Source organism: Balaenoptera musculus, chromosome 10 (genome assembly GCF_009873245.2).
Source record: "Balaenoptera musculus isolate JJ_BM4_2016_0621 chromosome 10, mBalMus1.pri.v3, whole genome shotgun sequence".
Classification (NCBI taxonomy): domain Eukaryota; kingdom Metazoa; phylum Chordata; class Mammalia; order Artiodactyla; family Balaenopteridae; genus Balaenoptera; species Balaenoptera musculus.
Genome location: NC_045794.1, coordinates 93333978 through 93352751, shown reverse-complemented (window position 1 = coordinate 93352751; position 18774 = coordinate 93333978). Strand labels below are relative to the sequence as shown.

Below are 18774 nucleotides of genomic sequence, written 5' to 3'. Positions count from 1 at the left end.
CTGGAGACCACCAACACCACGACCCAGGTCTCTGCCTCCTCTGCAGAGCAGCAGGAATAAGAGGGCAGAGGAAACCCTCGACCCTGGTCATGCAGAGGGCTTGGTGTTGGCCTGACCTAGAGGGCTCCCGGGGGAGTATGACTTCCGTGAGGCAGGCGGCCACTCCTGGGAAAGGGCGTAAAAGGGAGTGACCAGAAGGGACGCGAGTGTTGCTGGGTTTCTCCACACCTGGGCACAGGGCGAGGGAACGGGGCAGCTGGATCAGTGGCCCAAAGCCAGGGCCCCCTCCCGTATATAAATGACCCCTCAGTGATGCTCATGAATGTGTATTTTCCTCCCTCTCCTCTCTTTCCTCAAAAGACACTATCTTCCTCAGTCCAGCACTTTGAGATGAAATGGTTTATTTAATTCAGAGACCAAATGTAGAGATGGTACAAGCCAAGACCAGTGGGTCCATCTGATTCAGAACCAGGAAGTCTGTCCCGTGCTCCCAGCCTTTCTTGGTCCTAATCCTCTCCGAGGGCTCTTTGCTAGGTGTCCCCTCACTGCCCCAGGGATGCCACTGGCTCAGGGGACCGTGTTGTAGACCTTGTAGTTGTCCTGCTGGGTGATATGCAGCTTCCAGGGGAAGAGGTGCTTCTGGGAGGGGAGACCTTGGGCCCACTTCACCATGAGCCTCACATCCTCGTCTGATAGCAGCCGAACCAGATCACCCTCGGCATCCTGATAATTGAGGGCGATGTCCTCCCTCCGGAACTCCCTCCTGGGTGGGAGAGATCAGGGTTCAGGAAAGGTCCAGCGGCCTTAGGCCTAAGCGTGGGGGCAGGGAGAGGGGACGGAGGGAGTTTTAGGGCCGGGATCTAAAAATCAGAAGGGGTCAGAGCTGGACACCAGCCCTATCATCCGAGTGGTCCAACCTCCTACTGTACAGATGGGGAAACTGAGATCTCGAGGGGAGAATGGGACTTTCACAACAAATTAGTGGCGCAGCTTGAAATGTCTTGTGCATAAATGTGCTGAAGACTTAAGAACTGTCATAGGGAAGAGGAGTGGGTTTTGCCGGTTGCAGAGTAGAGCAGAAAAAAGCCCCTGCGACAGCCCCTGTGTGTGGCTATGAACCTTTTAAGGATTGGAACCGTCTGACCTGGGGTGCAGGTAGATGGGCGAAAAGCCATCCAGTTTTCCATAGGTAATCTGATAAAATGGGTCAGAAGCCCTATCAGACTTGCAAACACCTTGATCTCCAAATCTCACTTCTAGAAAATCATCCTAAGGAAATAATCAGGCAAGTCACCAAATATGTGAATCCCAGCACTATTCACGGTAGTAAAAAAGTGGAAGATAACTTAAATGGCCAACAGAAGGGGATGGCTACGTTAGTTATGGTGCGTCCACAGAACGAGGCTGTGTAGCCAATTAAATAATATTTAAGGGGGAGTGGGGTGCAGGTGGGGTGTGCGCTGAAGACATCTGAATGCATATCAGATAATGAGAGGAGGAAAATATGAGGGGATTTCACCTCTTTATATTTTCTGGGATTTCTGACATTCTTTTTAAAAAAATAATGAATTGATATTGCTTTTACAGTCAGGAATATAACAATGTTATTTCCATTCTGTAAAATGACTGTTCATAACTCAACTGGATCTTGGGAGGGGGTGGTTCCCTGAGGGTGGAGGGTCCAAGTCCAAGGTTTTGAACCTAGAGAGACTTTAGCAAATCCAGGCCCACAAACTGTAAGCCCCTTTACCGCTCTGCAGCCCCCCACTCATCTCTAATGTGGACAGGCGATACCCACCCTTCAGGGCTGGGCTGTGGATAAAACAAGAAGGCGAAATAGATGCAAAACGCCCAGCCCCTGAATGCACTGTTTCCCCTTCTGTTCTCTCCTCCAGGGTGTCTGACGCCCCCAGTGCCTCCCACCCCAGCCCCTCACCTCATGAGCTCCAGCAAGTCCTTGAAGAGAGGGGTGCTCTTGAGGTCTTCCTCCACTGCAATGTCCCTAAGGGGACAAGGGGCAGGGGTGGGGAGGCAGCAGGCTGGAAGGGGGACAGGGGGATGAGGCTGGCCAGGTCACGGTGGACCTTGACATCCTGTGACAGACTTTTGGCTTATCTGGAGGGCGCTGGGAGCCCCTGCGGGCTTTTAAGTGTGTGTGTTTGGTGGGGGGACATGCGATCTGGTTTGGGTCTTAGAGCCCAGAGTGTGATATGGAGGTGGGGGAGGGGGGAGGGGCAGGGAGGCTGGACAGGCCCCTCCCTCCCAGCAGGGCCACTAACTTGATGGTGCTGATGGTGTCCTCATAGTAGTAGCAGCGTAGCCAGTTGGTGGGGTCATCCTCCTCTGGGAAGTCCTTGAGGATCTTCACAAAGGATACCGGGAAGATGCCTGTGGTTCCCCGGACAGTGCCCTGCGAGGGGGGAGGGGGAGAAGGCACTGCCCTGTCCGGTACCAGCAGAGGCAGCGGGGCCATGCCCCGGGGACCCGCCCCTTTATAATGACAGGGCAGGCGGACGAGCTCTGGGTCCCCTTAGGCAGAGGGAGGAGAAAAAGTGGGTAAGGTCACCAAGCTGTTCACCCCAAGGCATCCATTTTAGAACAAGTTAAGACCTGAATTTATCTGGAAAGCTGCTTTCACCTCATTCATTTATTCACTCAGTCATTCATTCAAAGGCTTCTTGAGTGCCAGCTACGGAACAGGCTCTGGGCACTCAGAAGAGATGAAAATCCCTGCCCTCCCTCCTGGAGCTTCCACTGTGATGGAGGGCGACAGACAATGCACAGGTAAACAGGTGAACCTCACGGGGACTCAGGTGGTGGTAGGCGTTGAGGAAGAAAATTGGGGGGGGAGGGAGGAGGGAGGGGTGGGGCCCATTCACTCATTTGTCCACGGATTCCACCTGCTCTAGACCAGACAGCCAGAAATCTCCCTCCAGCCAGGCCTCTCTCCTAAACTCCATCCAAGACCCAGCCACTGCCTGTGCTTTGTCACCTGTTCTCTTAATCTTCGCAACACTATGGAAGACATATTGTTTCCGTCCCCTTTTACAGACATATAAACTGAGGCTGAAGTACTACCCTCGCTCTTCCTCTAACCCTCCCTTCCATCTGAGGCCAGAAGTCGGCCAGCATACTGACTCATAGAACTTTCTAGAAAACAAGAAGTCAACAAACATTTCCTGTTTCTGGAGAATGACCCAGCAATACTCCTCAGCTGTAACAGCTTGTAGACTGCCTGAGACAGAGCTCCGGGACTGGCGTAAAATCAAAACCGCCAAGTTGCGAGACCAACGGTTGGTCTACACTCCTCTCCAGACCCTGGATGCCAGGGACCCTCCCCTTCCCTCAATGGTTCCAGGACCCCCCGGGGGCTGGCCCTGCCTCCTGTGCCATGACCTCCTTCACACCCCACCCCCCAGGAGCCCCGAGAAAAGAGAGTCTTTCATAACTATAGGACTTAATCCAAAAGGCTGGCACCAGGCCAGGGCCTCCCACCCGGTGACCCCCACCCCCCATCTCCAATCGTGCTATGAACCCTTGTATAGATCACGCTTGCCGCGTGCAGGGACAAAGCATGGCCAAGATGCCACACACCTAGGCTCCCTATGGGCCAAGCCCTGAACAACTGCGCCTCCTTCAACCCTTCCCGGAAACCTGTGAAGAAACGGCCACTGTTAGTTATCTCCATTTATGGGAAAGGAAACCACAGGGTTGAGTAAGTTTCCCAAAGTTGCAAAGCTAGTTAAAAACAGAGCTAGGATGTCACGCCAGACTCTGGAGCTCAAGTCTCCCTCATCACCTTCACTCGCTCCCTGCGTGGTGAGTAACGTTACCCCAGATTACAGACAGTGCGTCTCAACTGGGCGTGATTCTGCCCCCCAGGGCCAGAGGTCTGGGGACACATTTGATTGTTGCAGCTGGAGGGGTGCGACTGGCATCTAGTGGATGGAGGCCAAGGACGCCGCTAAACACCCTGCAGTGCACAGGTCAGCCCCCCAACAGAGAACTGCCTGGCCCCAAATGCCAATAGTGAACAGGCTGAGATACCCTGTTATAGACCAAGAAATTCAACTCAGAAGGTTAACTGACTTGCTTAAAGAGACCGTTGGTTGGGGTCAGTACCAAAGGCAAGTGTAGGCTCAGAATCTGCTGCTGCAGCCACACACAACTGTATTTCCTCAGGCTTCCCCGATCCACCTGCCCAGATCTCCAGGACTATCTTTGGACAGCATCTCTTCCCTAGGGCCTTCGCAGATCCCTCCGTGTTCTCTGATCCCCTCACAGACTTGAAGTGACATCACCTCCAACTTAACTTCCACCTCACCTCCAGCCTCACCTCCATCCTCACCTCCAACCTCACCTCCATCCTCACCTCCATCCTCACTTCCAATCTTACCTCCAGCCAGTCTTTATTGATCCGACTGAGAAGGAAGATCACATCTCCAACTTTGAAATTCAGCTCCAGTTTGCTGTTCCCAGTGAAGTCAAACAGGGCCTGGGGAGAAGGTGGAGTAAGGAGGGAGGGAGGAAACATTCACTGAGTTCCTACTAAAGTGCTTTACATACTTCAGTGTCCCATTTAACAGATGAGGAAACTGAGGCTCAGGGAGGATAAGTGACTTGTCTGAGGCCACTCTATTTGTTAGCGGAGGAGCCAGGTTTAGAACCCATGTCCTCCTGACTCCAGAATGGTGCTTCTTCCAGGTCTGCCAGGGTAAGCATGAGAGGGAAGGGGCCAAACTCCGTGGACTGGGCAACTCCCCATCCCCCAGGCCTCACTGGGGACTTCAGTGCCCCCATAACCCCCAGGGCATTGACCACACTGGTTTTGAAATGCCCATTTCTAAGGGTGCATCCCTGGGGAGCTGTGAGCCCCTTGAGGACAGGGCCTGGTCTGAGTCATCTCTGAAGCTTCAGTCTCCAAGGCAGGGCTGACCCAGAAGAGCTTGCTGAATGAATGATGGATGGATGGATTCCCCTTTGCCTCTGTGTGCTCCTCACATGCCCTCCCCTCAGCTGGCTGGGAGTCCTCAGGTGTCCAAGGCCCCGGCTGTGGGTCCTTCCACCCCCCCCCCCCAATACCCAGCCCCATCCTGGGCACACAGCGGGCGCCAGCAGGACGGACTCAGTGGCTGAAGGGTGGAGCGAAGTTGCTGCCCAGTGGTGAGGTACCTCTGCTCGTGGAGCTGCCATACGGTCAAAGCCGGCGCCTTGTGGGGAGGCGCTCTTTCTGTGGAGAGAGAAGAGGGGCTTGTCACCTTTCCTGCTTCTGTGCCCGGAGGAGACCCTCAGCAGAGGCAGGAAAGGTAGGGGAGGGAGAGGGTGTTAAAGATGCAGCTACAATTGCTCCTCTGGACCAGCACACTCCCCACAGCTTTCACCGCCCTGGAGGAGGGATTGCATCCCCCTCTGTGGACCAGGAGGCATAGGCTCAGATATACATTTGCTTAGTGCCATAGCTTGCCAACCCTTTCACATTACTCCCACACTCAACCCCTAATTTTCCAGCTGAGGAAATGGGCTTCAAGAAGTGCTGAGCTCCACTCCAGGACACAGGGTTGCTGTGGGGCACAGCTGGAATTCAGAGCACACCTGCCTGGGTGCACAGGGGAGATGGCCAGGCACCACACAGAGAGGACACTCAGAGATACTGGCCAGAGGGAGGAGGGCGGAGTTGTGTGGGAGGGCGGGGCTCAGGAGCCCTGTCCTGGAATTCTTAGCAGCAGCAGCCAAAGCAGCAGCAGCAGCCTCTTGTTTGGAAGCCCAGCCCTATTTCGGTGGCTTGGATTTTTGAAGACTTTTTCCAGCTTAGGAGGGGCTGGAGGGAGCTGCGGGCCCTTTGGAATAAGGGAGTGAGCAGCAGCGCCCCCTGGGGGCCAGTGTGATGCACCAGGAGCCACAGCCGGCCCCATGGAACTAAAACTAACCAGGGACAAGGCATCCCAGGAGATCCTGGGAGGAGTGTTTGCAGACAGAACGATTCCTCCTCCCTTCCCCACTCCCTACTCTCCCCAGGCACCCAAAGCCCTCGGACCATCCTCAGTGGTTGCTGAGGCGCCAAGCTCTCCCCCATCAATGGCCCACCAGCCCCTGCCCTCCAGCCCTTACTGTCAAACACACTTTCTGTCCTCTAGGCACTACGCTTGATTTTCCAAGCTCACCTAACAAGCCAAACCACCCTGGAGTGCTTAGGTGTAGACCTGGTCTCTACTCCTTGCTTCTTTCAGGGAAAATAAGGGCCTTTGCAGCAGAGGCCTCTGGGACAGAGCGCCTGATTAGGAGCAAGCGGCCCAGGGCTCTAGCTGATGGGGGCGCAGGGACCGGTCACTTACACTTTCCGGGTGCGCGGGCGGAGCCGGCGGAGCGCCTGGGGCACCTGCTCCGCGTCATAGGACGACTGGTAGAAGAAGATCCGGACGTCCTCATCCATCAGCACCCAGATGGGCAGGCTGAGGAGGTGCTGCGTTTGGGGAGGGTGCAGGACAGGCGGGGTGCTCAGCAGAAAGCTTTCGACATCCCAGCCCAGCTGCCCCATCCCCGCCCCCCATGCTGCGCCCGCCTCTCCCCACTAACGGTTCTCTGCCTGATAACAAGTAAGACGTATTTTAAAATCTCAGTAGGCTGAGGGTAGCACGTCACAAGATTTGCCCCTGGGTTCAAGGTCAGGACGGGGCCAACTTGCTCGAGAACAGTTCATTTGGAAAAGACCCAAAGGCCTTCAGACACGATGGTAATGGTGACGACAGGTCACGTGATGTGGTGGTGACTGTCCTGGCACTGCACTGATGGCCCCACGGTGTGACCTCGCTCCACCTAACAGTAACCTGGGAGCGAGGGTCAGAAAGGTGAAGGGACCTGCCCAGGGCCACGCGGCCTAGCGAGTGACACCCAGAGCCATCTGCCACCAAGTCTCATCCCTTAGATCAAAACGAGACAACGGTGGGGGAAGTATTCCCCAGATAACCCAAATTAACAACAGTTAGTGGAATTACAGCCTAAAAAGATGCTTCCTGATACTTCATCTCATATCACAGTTGGGGAAACTGAGGCTCAGAGTGAGAAAGTGCCCGGGCCGGTGGGCAGAGCTAGGAAGTGGTGGGGTCAGGACTCTCAATCAGATGCTGGTTACACCCACCACAATGCAACGACCCTCAGGCTGTGAGGATGCAGAGCGCCCAGGACCTGCCAGGGTCATCCCCCCAAGCTGCCCACTGCACGGGTCCCCAGGAGCACTGTGATTGGTTTGGAGTGCTACAGCTCCAGAGGCACCCAGACCCCCTCAGAGAATTCCGTGGGGGCAGCGGGTTGGGGAGGGGCCGGGAACTCCACTCCAGAGGAACTGGGAACGCAGAGCCTGGAAAAGACACGGTTGTCCTATAGGGAGGGCAGGGGGCCAGCCCAAAGATGGGTTCAAGGGCACAGAGAGAGAGAGCCAGGCGATGGCCGGGATAGAATTCCAGCTCTGCCACTCATCTGGGTGACCTGGAGCAAGGGTGCCTCTGTATGTTCATTAATACAATGGAGGTGATATTATTTCCCCCGTGGAATTGTGTAAAGATTCAATAAGTGAATACGTGCAGAACACTTAGAACAGCATCGGGCATCTAGCAAGGGCCCTACCCAAGTCGGATATTATTATTGTTGCTGTTACTTTTATTACAATACAGCACAGTGGGTAAGAGCACAACCCTGGAGTCACAGAGATGTGGGTTCAAATCCCATCCTACCTACCTAACTGCTCTGTGACACTGAGTGAGTGACTCTACCTCTCTGTGCCTCCATTTCCTCACTTTAAAATAGGGATAAGAGTATTGAACTCACAGGTTATTGAGGGAATTAAATAAGCCTATTTATTTATCCAATAAATGTATATCAAGAGCCTCCTTGTTGCCAGTCAGAGCACTCCACATAGTTCTAGGCAATTGTCATTACCACGTGAGCCCTATTCTTCATGAGGACAGAGGTGAGACTGGTGGGTAGAAGTCACAGGGAGTCGGGCTTTTCTAACAGCTGTCCAACAATGGAAGAGCAGCCTGGGTCAGGGGAGAGTGGTAGTGAGCTCCCCGTCTCTGAATGTTTCAAGCCCAGGGTGAGGTTACCATAGCACTGATTGACCTCTGAGCTTCGAGGAACCCACTCAGACACAGACAGGCAGAGATGAGATCCTTCAGGCTGCTGGTTGCCAAGACCAGGTGTGGATGGAAGAGCTCCAGCTCCACAGCCCCTCCTCCCTCCTTCCAGCCCCGCTGGAGTAGAGTGGAGCCGCCAGCTGCCCAGAAGGAGCAGCTGTCACAGCGCCCCCTGGAGGGGAGATGCCTCCAGTACTGGAGCCCACGGGCTTTCCCACCCTACCCCTCCTCTGCCCAGAGCCCAGGATTCCTGCAGCCACTGGGGAGGGCAGACCGGCCACCTCCTCCCTCCCCCACCCCCTTTATACTCCTCCTGCCCCCTCATTCCACTAGGAGTCATGCTCTCTCACATTCTGGAAGCAGGTTCACAGTTTACAAAGCACCTTCCCGTCCTTTTCTCAATAGATCCCAACATCACTCCCCTCCTGTGAGACTGGAGAGCTGGGGGCACGGCTCCATTTCATAGGTGAGAAAACCAAGTCCTAGACAGAATGAGCAAATAGCCCTAAATCACCTGCTCAGTGTCAGAGCAAAGACCAGAGCACTTAGCTTGGTGCTCTTTTCCCATAAGAGTAGAACAGGGAGGCCTCACTGTCTGTGAGGATGCCTCTGGGCTATGAAGAGGGCTTCTCTCCCCAGTTTCCTAAGGTTGCCATCAAGCCAAGGTTTGCATGCCTCTAGTGACAGGGTGCTCACTACCTCATGAGGAAAACTATCCCTCTCTTGCCCAGCTCTAATTGGTGGAAGGCCTTTCCTGACCAGCCTGGCTCTCTGCCTTTAAGATGTTCCTTCCTCTGTGCTCCCGTCTTCTAAGGAGGTAGACAGTTCACGGGTTGGGGAATACACAAGGGCATCCATCCAAGGCCCCTGGATGCAACTAAAATCCAGCCTGTGGCCTGTTCATACAAAGGTGCTACGTGAGAAAGCCGGGGCCTTGGTCCGCCGTGCCCTTGTTATACAGACCGTATCCCTTTATGGTTTCATGACCCACCTGTCTGTATTCCCCCTGGACAGTGGGGACCCTGGGGCAGGCACTGGATCCTATTCTCCTCTGTACCAGGACACCCGGCACAGCCATTAGATTTGTCAGTTCAAAGTGTGGCTCTCTGAACTTTCTCCATTGCTCCTGTCCCATCCCCCAGAACCCTGAGAACACGTCCTGTTTCTCTCCCTAGGCTTGGCCTTTAAGGATTGAAGATGGGGACCATCGGAGCAGGAGAGCCAGCCCTAGTTCCCAAAGCCATGCCCAGGGATGGTACCTGGGCCCCGCCCAGTCCTCAGCATCCTGGGCCCTCCCAGGGGCCACCTGGCCTGGCCCCTCTGTTACCTTCATATAGGCGTTGAGGGCAGGTATCCGCATCTCGGCGATCTCCTGTTTCACACCCATGTAGACTTTGGCTGAGGAAACACAAAGAGCTGTCCTGGGAATCTGACCCAAGAGTGTGGTCTCTGGGCCCAGAGCTGCCCACCCGGGCCAGGAACCCTCCACACTGGCTCAGCGCTTTTCCCCCTCCTCTTCCCACGGCACTGCGGTGGCCACCATCCAACGTGCGTTCTCTGAGTTGTACTATCACCAGCTGATATTTTTCTTGTTTTAATTGTTTATGTATTGGCTGTTCCTACACACACACACACACACACATACAGACACACAATTCTTCGCTCTGAGAGAACAGGATCTTTGCAATGCTCACAGCTGTATTCTCATCACCCTGGCTGCACATTTGTGTCACCTGAGAAGCATTTAAAATCTCCTTGCATAGGACTCACTTCAGAACAATTAAATCAGAATCTCTGGGAGTGGGACTCGGGCATCAGGATTCTTTAAATCTCAAGGTACTTCCACTATGCCACCAAGGTTAAGAACCATGGTGTAGAATCATGCCCAAATCAATAAATATTTGTGCAGTGGATGGGGGAATCATGCCTCACAAGCAAGGCAGAGTGTTTGTGGGAAAAGGGAAAGCGATGACGGCTGACCAAAGACAAATGTCCTCTCCAGGAGCCTCAGGTGGGAGTCCTGGGAGAACTGCCCACCCAGAGAGCCCCCCAGAAAGCGAATGTGAGACGGGTCTGCTTCCTGCTGCCCACTGCCTGTGAGACACACTGGCTGGTGTCTGGCGGTGTAAGGAGGGTAGCGTCTGAGGTCTGGGGTAGAGAGAGACATTGGGGAATTAGTAGCAAGAAAAGGGCAGTTAAAATCACAGGCACGGGTCAGATTGCCTAGGGGGGAGTGAGAAGACAAAACTGAGGATGACGGTACAGAGGATGCCCGCTTTCCAAGGAGCACCAGAGGAGGCAGATTCTCTACGGAGATGGAGGAGCAGCAGTGAGGTAGGAAGGGAGTTGGGAGTTGCTGGCAGCACAGAAGTGTGGAAAGAGCTTCCTGGAGAAAAAGAGGGACAGGGAAGATGAGGCCTGAGCTGTACCCACAGATCAGAGTTAATGGGTCACGGGCCACTGTCCCGAGGGGAATTCAGTGCAGCAGAAAGAGCTGAAACCAGGCTGCTGGGTTGAGCGGAGGATGGAAGATGAGAAGGTGAGACAGCAAGTGAAGATTTATCACCGAAGGAAGGAGAGATCTTTGAGGGCCCTCGGGGCTCAGGGAGGCTTGTGGCCAGAATGCCCAATTAGGGCATGTGTTTGTTTAAAGATGGAAGAGAACCGAGCCCTCCCATGGTGAAGCTTGGCAGAGAATCAGAAGATAAAGGAGAAGGTGAGTCTACAGGGAACGCGTGGGACAAGGTGTCAGGGAGGAGAGGTCAGCCGAGAGCAAGAGAGACCCCTCCTCCCTGCTGCTCAGAGATGGGGGGGGGGGCGGGGCCAGGGAGTGGGCGAACCCCTGGGAGACAGTTTCCTCCCTGGGGCTGGATGCTGGACACTGGATGCAGGGAACCTCGGGCCCTGGCTGAGGCAGAGAGGAAAGCAAGCTGGAGGCAGGGTTTGGAGCTTGAGGAAGGGAAGGTCAGGAAGTAGCATCTTTGCTGTTTAGGGGAAAGGTGCTCGGATGCAGCCTGCAGGGTGTGCAGGGCACAGCCAAGACCACTCCGTGTACCCGAAACCCCACTCTGATGGGGTTTTCTCCTGCTGGGCTCATGCAGGCTGGCCTTGAGAAGCCAGAGGTTTGGGCGTGTCCAAGGTGAGGACCGAGCAGGGGAGGAAGGTCAGGAGACAAGGGGTGAGGGGACTGTCCGAAAGCAGAGGTGCACACCCACAGCGTCCCAGCAGAGCAGGGAAGGAGGGGGAGCCACGGGGAACTGGGGAGTTAGAGGGCAGTTCCCCTGCAGGGGACAGAGGGAGGGCTGGAAGATGAGCCTCTGTTTCACGTGGGAGACACGGGGATTCCTCTCTCGCAGAGGAGAGGCCCGGACTGATGCGCTCCGAAGCTGGTGGTGGATAGCTGAAGCAGGGCGGCCGTAACGGTCATGGGAGAGCAGGAGGTCAAGGGCTATGAGCCCGGAGAGCTACAGGTGGCAGCCCGTGGCTGGCAGGAGGGGGGCCGTGGACTAAGTGAACGGTTTTCACTAAAATAGAACGGTTTGTGCTAAAATAGAAGCACCGAACAGCGCCCACAGAGCTGGGAGGAGAGGCTGGCGGGCGCCGCTCCATCCTGGGGCAGCCCGTTGGTGGCCTACCTGGGAGCGTGGGGAGGACGCAGGTGTAGGGGCTGGCCTTGCTCTCCGGCCCGAAGCGCTCCTCCAGCTTGCTCTGCAAGGCGTAGAACTGGCGGTAGCGGCGGTAGATGAGGTACTTAGACCCCCCTTTCGTCTTCACCTCGATGACGAAAACCTAAGGCGGAAAGAGGCCAGGGAGTGGGGCCTCGCAAGCCAGGGGGTGGGACTTTGCAGACCAGGGGGTGGGGCATCGCAGGCCAGGGGGTGGGGCTTCGAAGACCAGGGGGTGGGGCATCGCAGGCCAGGGGGTGGGCCTTTGTAGACCAGGGGGTGGGGCTTCGAAGACCAGGGGGTGGGGCATCGCAGGCGAGGGCCAGAGCCGGGGAGAGGTCCACAGGTCCTAGGGTTAGAGCAGAATTTCTCGACTTGGTATCACATGCGAGGCCAGATAATTCTTCGTCGTGGGGACTGGCCGGTGCACCGCACTGCGTGAAGCAGCATCCCCGGACTCCAGGCAGTAGACGCTCTGCCCCAAGCTGTGATAATCAAACCTGTCTCAAGATATTTACTGCCAAGCTTCCCTTGGAGGGCAGAATCGCCCTGTTGAGAAGCCCTGGGATAGAAGTGAAGAGAGGAGAGCGCTGGAGGCTCAGAGGTCAGGGGGTGAAGGTCCAGAGGTCTCTCTTACAAAGTGGCTGGTGAAGCCTTTCTTCTCCTCGATGTCGGCGATGTTGGCTGAGGTGGCAATGTCGTCAGGAAGCTGGTCGAAGTCGCTGAGGGAGGCGGGAGGAGGAGAAATCCTGGTTATCACCCTGCTGTGTTGGGTGGCCCCTGGGGGTGAGGCCCTGTGCAAAGTGAACCCGTGTACCCGCATTCCCCCGTTCAACACCCCTCCTGTGCCAGGCAGCGACACAGACCAGACCTTGACAGTGAAGGCATTTGGAATCGGAGCCATATATCAGCAGCCATAGTAGAGTCTAGCAAATCGCTTTGGGGCTGCGTTATTCATCCGGGAACAGGGAATCAAGTACCCCTGCCTATCAGACCCTGTTCTAGGCCCTGGATCACAGGGGTAAACAAAGTCAACACACACCTCCCAGAGAGAATGGCTCATTATACCCAGGTTGGGAAAATCCTCACAGAGGAGGTGACATTGGAGCCAGGTCTAGAAGGCTGAATAAGAGTCCACCAGGTAGGGCCGGGGAGGGGGAAGGGCCTTCCAGGCAGAAGGAACAGCACATGCTAAGGGTCTGAGGCCCGAGGAGTGGTTCCAGGTCTAGTGTGGCTGGAGTCTGGTGTGATCAGAGACTGAATAGGCGGATGAGGCCAGGTTGAGAAGGGTCTCCAGTGCTGAGCTAAGGAGTTTTATAGGCAACAGGGAGCCATGTAAAGCTTCAGAAGAGAGTGAAAACACAATAGGACCCTGGCTTTAGGAGACCAACTGGGGTAGCTGCATGGAGAGGAAAAGGAGGGCCAAGACTGAAGGGACAGAGCACCACTGGGACGCCCTGAAGTGGTCTAGCTGAGAGATGATGTGGCCCTGAGCCAGACAGTGGGGACAGGAGGAGAGGACAGACACAAGGGACACCACCCTTGGCAGACACTGTTCCCTTTTTGTGTCCCCTGCTTCTTCCTGCTAATCAAGCTCCAATTTTTTTCAGGGTGGCAATGCCTAGCCCCAAGGTGATAGATCACTACTGGTCTGAGCCAAACATGCTAATCCCGTTGCTGTTTCCCAGACCCCCTTGCAGCTAGGAGCAGCCATATGAGCAGTTCTGGCCAATGAAACCTAAGAGGAAACCTAGAGCCTGTAGGAGCCTCTAGGAGAGTGTTTGCTTCAAGATCCAGAGGACTGGACAAGGCTAGCATGGTCTCCTCCCCTTTCCCCCTCTGCCTGCCTGGAAAGCAGGTGAGACATCTGGACCTGCAGCAGCTACATTGCATCCCTGAGGCAAAAACATGAGACTGATCACAGGAATCTCTGGAACGCTGCTACTGAAGTCACTGAGCTGCAGAACCAGCTGTGGCCCTCGTCTGGACTTCTCATTATGTGAAAACATAAACCCCTGTTTGTTTCAGCCACTATCAGTTCCTCTGTTCTCTGCAGCCTTTTGCATATCCGACAGACACACTACTACTTTGTGAGTCATTCCAGAGTTACGACCAGCAGAGTTTGGAGACCGTTTGGATGTGGAGGTGAAAGAAAGGGCAGTGTCAGGAGTGACACCCACATGTCACCCATATTCTGACCAGGATGGGTGGGACGGGGGGAGCCTGGTTGATGGGCTCAGTTTGGGGCATGCTAATCTGAGAGGTCCCTTGGGCACACAGGTCGAGGTCTGGCAAAAGGTGGTGTGTGGCTCTGGAGTTCAGCGGGGGTGGGGCTGGGGGCTTCTCCACTGGAGCGGGAGTGGTAAAAACCATCTGCCCTGTGACTGATGGTTAAGACCCCCAGGGAAGAGCAATCACTGAGCAGAGGAGGGGGCTGAGAGGAACAGATGGAGGAAGAGAAAAGGGACCGCCAAGGAGATGGAGAAGGAACAGCTAGGTGTCGCTGAGTCCAGCCGCTTGTGGACAGATGAGGAAATAAGAAGCAATCAGCAATCCTGTTCCTGTTGCGGCGATTGGGAAACAGAGTGGGAGTTGGGGGCAGGGCTGCCCTGTCCAAGCCTCAGAGCTGGCTGGGACCTCAGTCGATATTGGTTTCAAAGTCTACACACCCAGTCCCGGCCCTTGCTGGTCCCCACGTGACCTGGGCTGCTTGGGATCTCAGGCTACCTCAGGACTCTGGAGGCTGGCGGGGAGGTGACTCAGGGTGGCAGAGGGCGGGAAGAGGAAATCCCCAGCACTCCCAGAGCAATTTGGTGGCGGCTGGCAACCTCCCCACTCACTTTCCACACACGGTCCTGTGGTAACACCCATGGGAGAAGCTTCCTCCTCCACTTTCTCCCCTGAGACTGTGCATTTCCTGGGTATTTCACCTGCAATAGGATGGGAGTGGGGCAGGAAGAAACCCGAGAGGTAGAAATGGCCCTTTGCGGGGAATCAGGAGGGTTGGGTAATAGTAACTACAGCTAACGATTTCCTGAGCACACCGACCACCAGGTGCCCTTCTAAGACAGCGTCACCTTTTTCCAGACAAGGAAACTGAGGCACAGAGAGGTTAACGAACTTGCCCAAGTAAGTAAAGAAGCTGGGATTTGGCTCCAGAATTTTGGTCCCAAACACTGCTGCACTGGCCCTGGTCTGAAAGCTCCCAGCAGCTTGTTGTGTGAACTCAGATAAACCCCAGCCCCTCCCAGCCTCAGTCACCCCATCCAAAATAATAATAATAACACTGTTAGAACCTACTGTACCTCAGACCCTGTTCTAAGAACATTAGGACATGGCCTTTGCCTTCCTGGGCCTCATAGTTGAGTGGAGGAGCTGGACAAATAATTACATAATTTCAGTGGTCCTAGAAGCTGTGAAGGAAAAACCCATGATGTTTCGAGCTGCAGCAGGGGCCTGGCCATTATTATATTCCCTCAACGAATTGGTAGTAGTGGGCAAAAAAGCTTGGCAAGCAGACAATTCTAAGATGAGGGTGACGTTTATCAGAGAGAGAGAAGCAGGGGTCCTGTGTATGTAGGAGGGCAAGGTGCGCTCAGATCGAGGATGGTCAGGGAGGGCTTCCCAGAAGAAGTGGCACCAGGTCAGGGGGAGAAGTAAAGAGGACCTGGCCCCAGGATGACAGGCAAGGGAAAGAGCGAGTGCAAAGACCCCAGCCATGCAAGAGGAGGCAAGTTATGAGGGACGAAGCTAGTGAGACAGGCAGGGCCTGCTCACGAAGGGCCCTTGAGCCTCACCCTTTGGTGGTGGGGCAAGGAAGGGGTTACACTGGGAGACCTGTGTGTCATGGGGCGGGAGAGCACAGGTGAAAGATGAAGACCTGAATTCCCGCTCTGCCGTCACCAAGGTCAGCAGGCTTGGGGAGACTCCTCTCCGCACTCTGGCCTCTCCCCGACTCCAAAATGGGGACTATGGAAGTATTTACATCCCTGGAGGGTTCAGAGGTCACATCTGTAACAAGCACAGCTGGAGAATCCCCATGACAGCAGGGACCCTGCTCACTGCTGCATCCCCAGGGCCCAGAACAGCCCCGGCACATAGTAGGTGCTCAGGGAGACGCAAGGCCACTCCCTGTGTCTGTCTTTCAGCAAGTCCGCTTTGGGCCACATGGAAATAGCCTGGCTGCCAGGGGGTTCGGTGCGGGGAGCTGAGCCTGGAAGTTGCTGCATCAGGGCGACACCAGGGGTGCAACAAACCCGGCTGCAAGTCCCACTAGAATAGCTGCCCCCTAGACACCTCAGCCAGGACCCCTCTGAGCTGAAGTCAACTCAGGGCCCCTAGATTCGTATCGTTCACGAGAAGTCCATTTTGGGGGCCTGCACGGGGAGGGCTGAGTAAGGGGTGGAAAGACCCTGAGGCAGCAACTAGTTCAGGTTTTGTGCTGCCTGCACACAGCAGGTGCTCAAAACATGTCTGTGGGAAGCAAACTCCCTCCCCCCATGGCAGTCCTTTCCATCTTTAGACGTCTTGGGTCTTAGAAAGTCCTGCTGCCAGAAATCTACTGCCCTCCCATCACATCCTCCGCTTCGGCCTCAAGCATCAGGGGCTTACTTTCAAACAGGCATCCAGGTGCAGGGAGGCTGAGAGACCCCGGGGCCTGGCTCTACAGCCCCATGAAGGAGGGGAGCAGAGAGCCTTTCCTCCGTGGAGGGCCAAGGACATCTGCAAAGGGACGGGGAGTGGGAGGGAGGGGACACACTGTCCGGCTGGCCAGCTCTGGGCATCCTCTCTCTGACCCACGTGCTCTGAGAAATAGGAAGTGCCACCAGCCTCAAACAGCAGCTGTTTTCCGAAGGTTTGGGTTTGCATGCCAGGCCCAGTCTCCAGTGAGGACTCGTGGGCTGGAAGGGCTGGGATCTGGCGGGAGAACCTCACCCCAGCCCCGAGCACCAACCTCTGTGGCTCTCAAAGGCCATTCTTGAACCACCCTCCAAGCATTTGCTTCTGCTTCCCCTCCCGCCATACACACAAGCCTTCCTTCTGACATTCTCGACCTTCGGGAATTCCATCCTGGGTTCCACTTCTAGCCACAGACACCACCACAGGCCCTCTGCTGCCCACTTCTGCTGCCCAGACCAGCCTGACCCATCTCCAGTGACCCTCGGAGCCACCTCTACACTGTTACCACACTCTTTTTCTGATGTCACCTGCTGTTCCAATCCAGGAGGGCAGGAGCCAAGCCCTGTGTCCTGAGGTCCCCCCAGAGCTTGGAGCACAGGCCTGGCTACTGAGGAAACATTCAGAAAGTGCCTCCTGAGAAACGAGGCGAGGCCCTGACAAGGCTGTGCTCTGAGCCCCAGCCTTGCCATTCATTCCATGTGACCCCGAGTAAGTACTTTATTCTCCTTGGGGCTCAGTTTTCTCACCCATACAGTGACAGGATTGGACCAGAAGGCTCTAAGAACATTTTCCAGCTCAGTGGTCCATTCATTCCTTTATTCCTTCATTCATTCACTCACCAGCATTTACTGAGCACTTAGTCTGTGCTGGCATTGTTCAAATCCTGGGGCTATAGCAGTGATCAAAAGAGATAAATACCCTATGGAACTTGCTTCTAATTGGGGAGCCAGTGATAAAGAAAACCAACGAGTGAGTATAGACTATTATGCCTGTAATGTAAGGACTACACAGGAAAAGGAAACAGGGCAAGTGTTCAGAGGGGGCTATCAAGGAAAGCTTCTCGGAGGAGGTGATATTTGAGATAAGCCCTGGAAAAGAGCCAGATTCTATGCCTCTGTCTGAACAGAAAATGAAAAGCCATTACTGAACAGTGTGGAGCAGCAAGGCCCAGCCTGGACCCCAGGACACCTGAGTTCCCGTCCAGACTCTACCACCCACTCCTGCGTGACCCTGGGAAAGTCACTCCCCCTCTCTGAGCCTCAGTGTCTTCATCCGTGCCTGAGGGAGGTGAGCCATGACTTGGAGTTTCCTTAAAACAGTTCTCAGAGTCTGCATTTCTGAGTATTTGGGTTCTGACTCAACTCCAGCCTCTCAACTTTCGACGTTGATAAGGGGCTGCAGGAGGGCAGGCCTCCATCCCCCAAAGTCTGCCAGGAAGAGTGAGGAGCCCCTGGGAGGGCAGCACCCCTGCACTCACCTCTCAGCCCGCAGCTGCTGGGCCACAGCCATGGCTGTCAGTGGTCCAGGGGCGGGGGTGGCGGAGGTTCTCTCCCAGCCAGGCCCAGGCTGAGTTTGCCCCTCACTTCCCTCCAGCCACCTTGCGTCTCGGCTGTGGTCCCAGGAGTCCTCAGGAGCCGCCTTTAGGGAGGCCCCAGCCTGGCTTCTCTCAACTCTAGAAGAGGCTCCTCCCCCAGGCCCTCTGGGGCTGGCCCGTGGCCCACACTTCCTCTTCCCCACCTCCCAGCTGTACCACAAGTGGGGAAGTGCGCACCCGCTGATGCTGGGTATGCAGGAGTGCACTGATATGGAGGGTGTCGGGGACTTCCTCGATGTCAGTTCTTGGGACCAGGCCTCAGCTGGGCATCAGAGACCCCCTCTCCATCAGAGATCGGGTCCCAGTGCTGGCTCAGCCACCATGGGGACTTATAACCTTGGGGAGTCACTTCACATCCACTGACTCATCAAATCCAACCTGCACCCCTTCACTGTTGAGACTTTACCCAACCTATTCCCTAGGCCTGGAGTGCTGGCCTCCACCTTGCCTGCCTTCCCAAAGGCCCAGCTCAGAAGCCACCTCCTCCAGGAAGCCTCCCTGGTTCCCCCAACGAAGTTAGTGCTCACAGGTGCTTGTGTCATATTAGAGTGTGAAGGTTGGTTTATGCTTCCGTCTTCTCCTTTTCCTGGAGCTCTGGGCTGTACTTTCCTCATCCTTAGCTCCCCGGGCCTACATGGGCCTGCCATAGCCAATCCTCCCTACAGGGCTGCCATCCAGAGTGAGCTTCACAGTACAAACCTGATCA

The 18774-nt window shown here is 55.4% G+C and overlaps 1 protein-coding gene across 2 annotated transcripts; it reads right to left on the bottom strand.

The window, feature by feature from the left end:
- Positions 1–347: 347 nt before the first annotated feature.
- Positions 348–18164, bottom strand: NCF4 (neutrophil cytosolic factor 4). Of its 2 annotated transcripts, XM_036866204.1 has the most exons (10): positions 17952–18164; positions 12432–12516; positions 11765–11918; positions 9457–9527; positions 6333–6460; positions 5173–5230; positions 4397–4495; positions 2280–2410; positions 1937–2002; positions 381–763 (listed from the first exon to the last, which is right to left on the bottom strand). In XM_036866204.1, the coding sequence occupies exons 1-10, from the start codon at positions 17981–17983 to the stop codon at positions 568–570; spliced, it is 1020 nt and encodes a 339-aa protein (XP_036722099.1). In that variant the 5' UTR covers positions 17984–18164; the 3' UTR covers positions 381–567. The 2 variants fall into 2 exon arrangements, with proteins under 2 accessions (XP_036722100.1, XP_036722099.1); XM_036866205.1 differs by lacking the exon at positions 1937–2002 and having other exon boundaries at positions 348–763; positions 17952–18129.
- Positions 18165–18774: the final 610 nt, after the last annotated feature.